Here is a 12,065-nt window from a genome sequence, read left to right as displayed (position 1 = left end):
GTGAGTGAGAAGAATGAGTGTAAGAGAGGCCTACTCTTGTCGCCAACTACATGTCTACCATAACATTCCCCTGCCTACCCCCAACACAACCCACACATCTTGCCATCTCACGGAGTCAAGGAATAGACCTGGACCAGCAGCCACTGATTGGCCAGTAGTTTCAGATAACTCAGATCACCAGGGTCAAGGCCTGTGATTCACTGAAAAACTCACCATGCTCATTATGTTAATAACCTAAATATGGACAATCTGACAAATTTTCGTGGCATGTTAATTGTCATTTCAGATGCTTGCCCCCACACAAAGAAGTGGGAAACTCCACCCATAATTTAGTTTCAAAATATTTCAACCTTGCAAGAAAATCACATTTGTTTTGAAGAGGTGTTTTACCTGGCTTTCTATGGCAAATTAATATAACTTTTTAAAAGCATGCAATTCCTATACAAAAGCCATTTTTCCAAAAATAAATTAAACATTGTACCAGTAATAACCACAAACTTAGTTAGTTGCTTCTGTTAAATCATATTAGTTTGATATTTGTGAAGCATGTTTTTGTCTGAAAAAGTTGTTTGCAATTTAGGATTGTGTCACACAAACTGCACATCACATCTAAATGAAACCAATACTAATATAATTGGTTTAAAAATGTAATGCTTAAAACATTAGGTAAATTTCACATCATACAAAAAGTAAATAAAAATACACTAGCCATATCCACCATTACAACATTTGCACATGTCTGACTGGAATATAAAAGTTATCCCTGCACAGTTTTGTCCTTTAAGTTTACAGAAACGTACACACTTTCATTGTAGTTGTTTTGCTAATTATTCAACTCAGTTGTTCCTTACGTTGGTACATTGTATTACACCAAGTAATGTTATCACAAAAGAAGATGCAGTTATCTAAATGGTATAATGCTGTACTTGGTTTCATGCTTAATTTTGACATCACCACTTTTCAATAGATCACCTTTATTGCTTTTCATAATGTTTTGTTTGGAACCCACTGTTGAAAAGTATATTTAAGTGTACTGCTCTAACATACAAGATGCAACTACCACAATTTTGGAGTAAGCACCTTTAATTATCAATTATGATCATTATTTGATTTTCCATATCAATGTCTGCTGTGTTCAGATTCCAACAAGTGACAATCTTTTTTGGGAGCTTGTAGCTTCTTGTACTTTTTTTCATATATTGATACAGACACCATCATCAGTCAAGGCAAAAAGAATCACAATGTGAACAAACGCAAAAGCAAACTATACTTGGGCAGAGTAAAGATTAGGGTGCTCAAACATCTGAACATGAGCAGTTTAAACGTTCCCAGCAATTACTGCAGTGTTAAGCATTTAGAAACTGTAGCACACAGCATCCATCTCATCATAACACTCAAAAGTTCCATTGTGAAAATTACACAATGTAAATTGTGAAAAATGTGCAAATATTAAAATGATGGATGACTGACATCTTAAAGAGTTAAATGAAAGGAAGGATTAGAGTCTCATGATCAGATGCTGGTACAGCTTCTTAGAAAAATGCTTCTGATGGTCTATTAGTTGATTGGAGGTAGCTGCTTTTCAATGAATTGTTTGACATCCATCATTTCCTAGTTATAAAACAAAAGGTTATTAAAATTGGTGCATCATAAATAGGGAACAGGCAGACAGGGTAGAAAGAACAAGGAATACCCGCATTCAGTGTGTTCTGGAAATCCATTCAACACAAATGGCAGCAACCAGTTGTATGGCTCTTCCAAGTTGTCTCAAAGCTAAAACATCCCTGGAATTCAGGTATGAACAAACTGCCCTGGCTCCTTGATCTGTACCATTCCTAGGTTAAGCAACTTTGTGCACAGATAAATCCCTTTACAGAAAGCCTGCAGTCAACATGTGCAAGTATCCATTGCCACAGATATAACTAAATATGAATATTTAAGTGATTCCTTAATTAGCTTCATAAATATGAATGATGACTAATATTCACTGAGGAGGCAATGGCCTAGTGGTATTATTGCTGGACTGTTAATCCAGAGACTCAGGTAAATGTCCTGGAAACCTGGGTTTGAATCCTACCCTGGCAGATGGCGGAATTTGAATTCAATAAACATCTAGAATTAAGAATCTAATGATATGGAGATGCTGGTGTTGGACTGGGGTGGACAAAGTCAGAAGTCACACAACACCATGTTACAGTAAAACAGGTTTATTTGAAATCACAAGCTTTTGAAGCGTAAACCCATCATCAAACCTGTTGGACTATAACCTGGTGTCATGAGTCCAAATGATGATCTTGAATCCATTGTCAATTGTTGGAAAAACCCACCAATATCCTTTAGGGAAGGAAACTGCCATTCTTACCTGGTCTGGCCTTCTTGTGACTCCATATCAACAGCAATGTGGACAACTCTTAACTACACTCTGATCTTGCCAGAGACGCCCACATCCCATAAATGAATTTTAAAACAAAAAGTATTTTTTAAAATGCTATTAAAATTATAGTTACAATGTACATCGTCTGTGGTCAGACAGGCAGTGTTGTATTATGATTGCCACCCTACCGCACAAGGCTCTACCAGTACCCTGGATCACAATTAATGCGGCACAGACCAATGAACACATTCATAACCTTTCTAGTCCAACTTTGTACCAAGCAGGTAACATGTTCAATCTCACCTTGATTTTTTGTGACAGTAGGGTCAAAGGATGGGCAATAAATCAAACAAGATGTATACATTTCAATAAATGTCTTTAACACAGTTTCAAGCAGAAATTACAAAAGCTCAATCCTGTCTTTTTAACAGCTATAAAGATCGAAGTGAATTGGAATACTGTTTCTGTAAATTTATAGACATTAAAACACTTCAGTCACTATTAAAACCTCCAAATTCAACATTTCTTATTAAAACAATAAATGTTGATGTTTTCAGGAATACATATCACTTTTAATATTTCAAGATATAAAATTACTGACCTGGGGACAAGAACTGTGCATCATGCCTTCATAGGACTTGAAAACAACATTATCTGGATTGATGATAGTTTTCAATTTTTCAGCAGTGAAAGCACCAAATGCTAGAGGTACAAGAGGGTCAGCCACCCCATGACACTGAAGAGCATGAATATCTTTGTTTGGACTATTAGCAGCTGCCTTAGGGGAAACAAAATGGCAACAACTTGTATGATCTTTGTTCATACACAATAAGAATAATAGAAATAGGAATAACAGAACTGAAGAAGTTGTGCAATAAGATTTACAGAAATTAGTTTCAGAAAAATTTATGCTACTTTCATCTTCTCCAAATTAGATTTCTGTTGAGTAAATGGAGTGTTTAGTCTGAGCATTAGCTGAAAACATTTAAGTCTCTTACAAGTGAGAAGACAAAGACTCAACAGCTGCAACCTGGTCCCTCAAATTTGCAGTTATATCATTGTTAAAAAAAAAATCTGTAACAGTATTTTCCTTGGGTTAAGGTTGACCATTTGCTACAGTGCATAAATATTAGCAGCCTCATTTCAAGTATATGAAACCCACTGGTTATTCCAACATAGATAAAGAAATCTGAGGTTTTGCCAGATTATTGAAGAAAATGCTAGCAAGGAACAAGGTTTACACCAAGATTTTACCTGCCAAATCATTTAAAAAAAAAAAGGTGGGGGGTGGCACAACTAATTACAAATATCAATATTAGAAGTTTGTAGGTAAGAAATAAATTACTAATCATTGACATTAGCACCTCCAATTCCTTCATCTTCAAATATTCAAAAATTAGTTAGAAACAGTTACCTAGTCATATAAACCAAGCATGATGAATAATTGGATAGTATGGAAACAGACAGTAAAAACACATGCAAATTTTAAAATCAGAAACAGGAACAAAGGGAAAAGAAAGTCACCCTGCAGAATACTCCAAATAAATGTACAACATTGTCAAAATCTAAAAACCTATCCAAAGATGCAACAACATTAAAGCACAACCTCTGCTGCATCATTGTTAAGTGATTTTCAGCTTAAAACATTGAAAAGATTCGGAAATATATCAGTCAATGATAATTATCTAAATGAATAGGTTAAACACAAAGAATGATCAATTAGAAAAAAAAGAGGTTGTGAAATCTGCAAATATTAACTAGCATAGGTAGCCTTTGCTGAAGTAAACTCAATTTAGTGAGTGCAAAATGTATATTGAAAATAGTGTTTCCAACCTTAAAAGCATATATTGAATAAGTTGCAAGTATGGAGAAATGGTTATATTTTCCCAAAACAAACTTTGCAATTTTCAAACTTGAAGGAAAATAAAGTTATTCCTTCCTCAGTGCCAAACTTTCAATGCTAATATTTGCATCCAGATGCTTATCATGTTTAAGCATTGGTCAGTCAACTAGAAACTTCCTGTGCAGTACAAGAATTATTATCATGCGCATGATGGTTAAATAAAAAGTAATAAATTGTATACAGTATGCTTAGCTGATATGATGTACAAATATCAAATGTTTATTAGTTTTACTCCAAACAGCTATTTCACATTCTTAACCAGACTGCAGAGAATGACAAGATATTTGATACTCAAATAACTTTCCTATAATAGAAATTGGCACAAGGAAAAGCAGTATTCAATTAAAATACAAAATACCTTCATAAATAAAACACCTCGTACCATTTCATACAAGTTGAAAGAAAGCAGCTCTTGTTTCTAGTACTCTGATAGGAGGGATGACGGGATTCAAATCCAGCTCCCCAGAATATTATCTGGGTCTCTGGATTAATTGTCTACGATAATACCACTAGGCCATTATCTCCCATTTAAAATAATGAAATGTTCCTTGGTGCTTAATCGCAGCACTACAAAACAAGTTATGACAATAAAGTCAGATAACTATTTGTTTAAAGAAGTAGGTTTTCACAAGTATCTTAAAAAGGAGGCAGGCAAGATAAAGAGGCAGAAGGAGCAGCAGGGAACTGAAGATCTTGGAGCCCAACTGAAGGCACAGGTGATTGGAATGCACAAGATTTCAGAATTAGTGGCGGGTTGGGACCCAACAAAATGTCAACTTTCTTGATTCTCTGGTGCTGCCTGACCTGCTGTGTTCTTCCAGCTCCACACGGTGTTATCTCTGCTTTCTATTCACCTTGTCCATGCCCCTTCTAATCTTATACGCCTGTGTCAGGTTCCTCCCGCACCTTTTCTGCTCCAGCCTCTCTTCCAAGCTGAAGTGCTCCATCCCAAGTAGCATCCTGATGAATCTCCTTTACACCTTCTCCAGTGCAATAATTTCCTTCCTATAGCGTGGTGACTACAGTATTCCAGCCATGCACGGAGTTCTGCACAGATCCAACATGATCTCCTAGCTCTTGTAATCTATGCGATGACTGATAAAGGCAAGTGTATGCCTTTATAACGACTATTAACCTGTCCTGCCATCTCAGGGATCTATGGGCAAGCACCCTAAGCTTCGTTCCCCTGAGCTTCCTAGTATCTTTACATTCATGGAGTACTCCCCTACCTTGTTCCCACTTCCAAAACGCATCACCTCATATGCCACTGATCTGCCCATCTGACCAAACCATTTAAATATTCCCGTAACCTACAACCTTTTTCCACACAAAAAAAACCAGAAATTGCTGAAAGACTTAGATGTGGCAGAATCTGTGGAGAGAAAGCAGGTGAATTTTTCGGGTTCAGTGAGCCTTCTTCAGCATTGATGGTAGGAAAAGGTTGGTATTTATGCAGAAGATGAAGCAAAGAGAGGCAATAGGAGTGAACAATAGGTGGAGATAGAGCCCAAAGAGAGAAAAACAGTGGGACACACAAAGGACTGGGGTAAAGGTCAGTCTGGGATATTGACTAGCTGCTAATGGGAACTATTACTAGCTGATAATGAGTTGTGTGCGGTTAACAGCCCATGTGATGACAAGGCCTGATGTGTGGGGGTTGGGGTAAGGACATGGGAGAAGGTGCTCAAGCACTAAAGTTCTTGAACCCAATACTGAGTCCAGAAGGCTGAAGAGTTCCCAGGTGGAAAATGAGGAGCTGTTCTTCCAGGTTTTGCTGCGCTTTGCTGGAGCACGGTAGCAAGCCTGAGACGGGGATACTGGCCAGGGAACATGTTGAAGTGGTAGGAAACTGGAAGCTCAGGGTCTTTTTTGCAGACAGAACAAAAGGTGTTCTGCAAAGTGGTCACCCAGTCTACACTTTGTTTCCTCAGTGCAGAAGAGACCACATTGTAAGCAGCAAATAGGTAAACTAGATTGAGCAAACTGCAGGCAAAATACACTACTTTACTTTGAAGGACTGTTTGGGGTCTTGGATGGTGAAGAAGGAGGAAGTAAAATGCACAGGTGCTATAACCTTCTGGGGAAGCTAACATAGGGCGTGGGGACATGTTGGGAGTGAAGGAGGAATGGAACAGGGTGTCCTGGAAGAAACTATCTCTGTGCGAGGCTGACTAGGGATGGGAGAAGACTAGGGACGGAGGCAGCAGAAATGGTGGCTAATGATCCTATAGATATGGATGCTGGTGGGAGGTTAGGTGAAGACAAGGGGAAACCTATCGCTATTGTAGGAAGGAAGAAAGAGAGGCGGTGAGGGCTGAAGTGCGGGAGATGGGTCGGACCGGCTGAGGGCCCTTTCAATCAAAGTGTTAGGGAATCCTTGGTTAAGGAAGAGGAAGGTGGGCATTTGTGGTCCCATTGTCGAAGCTGCCATCATCAAAACAGATATGATGGAGACAGAGGAACTGGGAGAATGGAAGTGTCTTTACAGGAAGCAGGATGTGAGGATGTATAGGCAAGGTAACCATGGGAGTTCCTTTGTTCCTGATTCACAGCATCTGCAGTTCTTTTGGTTTTTCCAGCAACTTTGTTTTTGTAACCATGGGAGTCAGTGGACTTTTGTAAATATTGATGGTCAGCCCATCCCCAGGTATAAGAACTTAGAACTTAAGAACTTAGAATCCTTACAGTGCAGAAACAGGTCCTTCAGCCCAACAAGTCCACACCGCACCTCAGAGCATCCCACCCAGACCCATCCCCCTATAACCCACCTAATCTACACATCCCTGAACACTATGGGCAATTTAGCATGGCCAATCCACCTAGCCTGCACATCTTTGAACTGTGGGAGGAAACCGGAGCACCCGGAGGAACCCCACACAGACACGGGAGAACGTGCAAACTCCACACAGGCAGTTGCCCGAGTGTGGAATTGAACCCAGGTCCCTGGCGCTGTGAGGCAGCAGTGCTAACCACTGAGCCACTGTGCTGCCCCAAAATGAAAACAGATGTCGAGGAAGGGAAGGGAGGAGTCAGATGGACCGGATGAAAGCGAGACCAGGTGGAAATTGGAAGCATAATAGATAAACTTTTCCAATTCTGAGCTAGAGAGAAGCAGCGCCGATGAGGTCATTGGTATACCTGAGAAAGAGAGTTGGGTGAAGGCCGGAGTAGGACTGAAGCAAGGAATGTTTCCACATACTCCACAAAAGGACAAGCATAATTGGGATCCATGGGGGTACTTATTGGCACACCTTTGCCTTGAAGACAGTGAGAGGATTTAAAAGAGAACTTGTTCAGAGTGAGGACGAGCTCGGCTAAGCAGAGGAGAATGATGGTAGATGGCGATTGTTCAGGCCTTTTTCCCTGGGAAAAAGCAGAGAGCCGAGACCATCTCCCAACGTGGGACTGACATATAAAGGGATTGCTCGACCATGGTAAAGAGGAGGTGCCTGAAGCCCGCAAATTGGAAATTCTGAAACTGACAGAGTCCGAGGAATTGCAGATGTAACTGGGAAAGAGACTGGACAGGGTACGGGGAAAAAAAAAAATCAACTCAAGCCAGCAAGAGATGATTTTTGTGAGGCAGGAGTAGGCAGAAACAATGGGTCTGCCCAGGCAGTCCTCATTGTGGATTTTGGGAAGGAGATAGAAGTGGTCTTTTTGTGGTTGGGAAGCAACGAGCTTAGATGCAGTGGTAAGGGAGATCACCAGATGATCTGAGCTTAGTGAACCTTGAAGACACAGAAGCCTGGTGTTCCACAATGGAGTCATGGTCCAGGAATGATAGGAGGTGGTATCTCAGAGCTGGCACTTATTCTCTGCAATGCAGAGGTCAGTACACCAGACACCAACAGCACCAATCTTCTTCCCCACCTGGTCAGCATTTGCCATTAGCAAAATTACTTATCGTCCCTCCCACATTCTCAGTATAATTTATGAATATCAGGGCTCCAGTCACTTAAACCACTTTCTACTACCACCCTCTGCCTCTTATCACTAAGCCAAATTTGCCTTGTTATCCTGGACCTCACGGGCTTTTACCTGATCATTTTACTACGTGGGACCTTATCAAAGGCCTTGCTCAAATCCGTGTAAACTATATCAACTGCCCTTCCCCAAAAATTTGGCCACCTCCTCAAAACATTTCAACAGATTTGTTGGGCATGACCCCCTATGATAAAGCCATACTGACAATCCCTGATCTCATCTTGCCTCATCTTTCTTCCTTCACTACTTCCTCCAATAGCTTCCCTCCTAATGAGGTTAGACTCATTGGTCTATCTCCACCTTCCTTCTTATAAAATGGAGTCACATTAGTTGTACCCCAGCACCTTCTGTGCCCAGAGATTATTTAAAAATTTGGGTTAGGCCCCATGTACTTTATTCCCTTGTCTCCCACAGCATCCTGGGATACGACTCAGTCCTGGGGATTCGCCAGATTTTAAATCCGCCATAATCTCTAAGACCTCATGTCAAACTGCTGATGAACTTCACAGTCCACCTTCGAATTCTGTATGTGCATCATCTTTCTGGTAAGTACAGATGTGAAGTACTCATTTAACACCTGACCAATGTCCTCTAGCTTCATGCACAGGTTGTCCCCTTGGTCCCTAATGGACCCTACTCTTTGGTTACTCACTTCCCCTTGAACTTACTTGCAGAACATTTAGAAACTCCCCCTAATCTTGCCTGCCAGCTTTTTCTCATGTCTCCTCTTTGCTGTCTTAACTGCTTGAGATCCCTCTTGCACTTCCCATACTCCTCTAGGACCTCTGTTGTTTTGCTACCTTTGTACTGTTATGTCCTTCTTTTCCCCCCTTTTGATTCAGATCTGAATATTCGTTGACGTCCATGGTTCTCTGGGCTTGTTGCTCCTACATTTAACCCTAAAGGGAAAATATTGGGCCTGTACTTCCCAGTACCTTTTTGAATGCCTCCCACTGTTACACTATAGATTTACCCTTAAGCAGCTTTTCCCAGTTTATTTTGGTCAGATCCTTCCTCGTTTTAATAAAATCTGCCTTACCCCAAACCAAAAACCTTTTCTGCATCTTTTCTTCTTTTTCACACTCCCATCAGCATGACTGTCACTTAAATTCTACCCACAAAGCCTCATTTGATGGCCCTTCCAAGATATCATCCCTCCTTATTGTAATAACTGACCTCAATAACTAATTATGGGGAAGCGATGGCCAAGTAGTATTATCACTGGACTGTTAATACAGAGACTCAGATAATGTTCTGGGGACTAGGGTTCGAATCCTGCCATGGCAGATGGTGGAATTTCAATTCAATAAATATCTGGAACTAAGAGTCTAACGATGACCATGAACCCATTGTCGATTGTTGGAAAAACCCATTTGGTTCACTAATGTTCTTTAGGGAAGGAAACTGCCATCCTTACCTGGTCTGGCCTACGTGTGACTCGAGACCCACAGCAATGTGGTTAACTTGTAACTGCCCTCTGGGCAGTTAGGGATGGGCAATGAATGCTGCCTAACCAGCAACGCCCTCATCCCATGAATGAATAATGTGATACCACCTCAATTTTTACAGCTCTGAGGAAGGGTCACTTGACCCAAAACATTTGCTCTGATTTCTCTCCACAAGTGCTGCCAGACCTGCTAAACTTTTCCAGCAAGTTCTATTTTGGTCTCTGATTTTACATCCTCTCCTGACCTGCCTGAACATTGTATACCTAGAATGTTAAGTTCCAGTCCTGCCCCTCCCTCAACTAGGTCTCTGATGGTAACAACATCGCAACTCCATGTGTCAATCCATGTCTTTAATTCATCTGTTCTACGTCTAACACTTTTGGTATTAAAGTAGAGGCCATGCAGCCTTATCCTTCTCCAGTCAATGATTATATTGTTGAAATTAAGACATGGGTGGAGAACTTTGGTTAACCTCAAGTTTACAGAAGTTGAATGTGGGAGACCAGTTTGGTGTGCTTTGAAATTGTCAAGTGTAGAGGAAATGAAGGCATGGATGAGGGTTTCAGCAGATGAGCTGAGATGGGTGAAGTGGACCAATGTTATGCAGGTAGAAGATTTTAGTTCTTTAGAGTCATCATTCTTGACTTGAAAAATTAACTGTTTCTCTCTCCACAGATACTACCAGACCTGATGATTTACCCCAGCTGTGCTTCTAAGAGAAAGCATGATCATAAGTCAGAAGCTCAACCCAGAACCATAGGTGACAGAGGTTGCAAACAGGTTGATTTAACTTCAGATTGTTGCCTGGATGAGGATGGAGTTGGTACCAAGGGAACAAAATTTGTAGCAGGGACTGAAAACATCACTTTTGGTCTTCGCAATATTTAAATGGAAAACATATCTGGTCATCCAATAAAATGTCAGAGAAGCAACCAGGTGATTTAGCAACAGTGGAATTATCAAGTTACGTTCCCTCTAATTTTCCCTATCAGTGTGTGGACTTTCAAGGTCTGTGTGCAGTGGTGGCTTCCAGAACCAGAAGTCAATGCATCAGCATAGACCCTCCAAGCAGCAGCACAGCTTAGAGGAAACATTGCTGTCAAGGGAGATAGTGGTGAGGTGGAGTTGGAGTCAGAGCACACATAAAAACTAAGATTCAGATGTTGTTGCTAAAAATGTAACATATGAAGAGAAATAGGACAGGGTCAATGTTAATTTCACCTCTGGCGACATCAGGGTTTGAGGGAGCAGGAAAACAGAAGTGTCTGTTAACACCAACCATCTGATGAATTTTGACTGCACATGCTCACCTTAAACTTTTTCAAAAATTAACCTGGTTTTAGAATTTAAAAAATTCTACTTCAGCATTTTTTTCTCTTACATCTTAATTTCCATTTTTATGGGTTTATTAGGTTTCTATCATTCTTTATTTCAATTTTGTTCAGAGATTTCTCTGCTACTTCACATGTTCCTGGCTATCAGCAAGGCAGCCAGAAAGGAAAACATTGTAAGTGATTATCTGGCTACAGTTACACAGATGAGAATGGAACCAATTGGGAGTAATCCCATTCAGCTGGATGAAAGCGAAGAGATATTGGAAGAGGATGGTTGTAGGCACATTGAGAAGGACAGGTTCTCGATTTTAGGAGACACGATGCTTCTGCAGTGCTAGATACTCAAGAGTTCCAACCTCTCTTTGTGAGTATATAGGGTGGAAGACTACTTTCATTGCAACAAACTTTTGCTGGTTGTTGAATAATCTCACTAAAAATCAACAATAAGGACCATTAGTACCTCTGGAAAAGAGTTCCGAAGTGGAAGCCAACAGCTAAGGCCAATTACTCCTCCAAGTTTCTGATGTGTTGTTAGAGCAGTATACAATGATAGAGCTCCTCCCTATGGAATAAGTTACACCAAGAATTAAATGGCTGTTATCTGCAAATAAATTAATCATGTCAATATTTTCCAGCAGAAATTGTTTGGTTAAAAGCATTTTCGGCTTTCATTAAACAATGCTGGCTAACTATTGCTTTGTTGATCTATGCTGTAACAAGGGATAATTTTGGTTTTCATGTCAAATTCACATTAGAGTTTTAAACATGTTGAATATTAAAACAAAAAGAATTGGTAACAAGATTTCCTTTACATAAACTGGTTATAAGCAATATTTACGACACCGAGATTATATGCACCAAGTGTAACTTGCAGCTATAATTTTGCTTATTTTACTATGCCAGGCTGATGCTCTGGAGGTTTCAGAGAAATTTAGTACTACATATATACACAATACATCTCAATTAAAAAAAAACTGCTTTTTTTCTGACAACCTCTAACAAAGACTTATTTTCATGTA

The 12,065-nt window shown here is 40.1% G+C and overlaps 1 protein-coding gene across 7 annotated transcripts in view; it reads right to left on the bottom strand.

Moving 5' to 3' along the window:
• lypla1 (lysophospholipase 1) overlaps positions 1–12,065 on the bottom strand; it is a 61,527-nt gene that overhangs the window by 652 nt on the left and 48,810 nt on the right. For 5 of the 7 annotated variants that reach the window (XM_048595502.1, XM_048595504.1, XM_048595503.1 and 2 more), the window contains 3 exons: positions 11,507–11,608; positions 2,976–3,152; positions 1–1,611 (listed from right to left, as the gene is read on the bottom strand). The exon at positions 1–1,611 is cut by the window's left edge and continues 652 nt beyond it. In XM_048595502.1, the coding sequence (XP_048451459.1) occupies positions 1,558–1,611; positions 2,976–3,152; positions 11,507–11,608 (333 nt within the window). In that variant the 3' untranslated portion in view covers positions 1–1,557. The remainder of the gene's footprint in view (positions 1,612–2,975; positions 3,153–11,506; positions 11,609–12,065) is intronic. The other 2 variants (XM_048595506.1, XM_048595507.1) reach the window with 1 other exon arrangement.

This window comes from Rhincodon typus, chromosome 4 (assembly GCF_021869965.1).
Source record: "Rhincodon typus isolate 14 chromosome 4, sRhiTyp1.1, whole genome shotgun sequence".
Lineage (NCBI taxonomy): Eukaryota > Metazoa > Chordata > Chondrichthyes > Orectolobiformes > Rhincodontidae > Rhincodon > Rhincodon typus.
The sequence above is the reverse complement of the archived record's forward strand: the minus strand, read 5'-3'. Positions and strand labels throughout refer to the sequence as shown.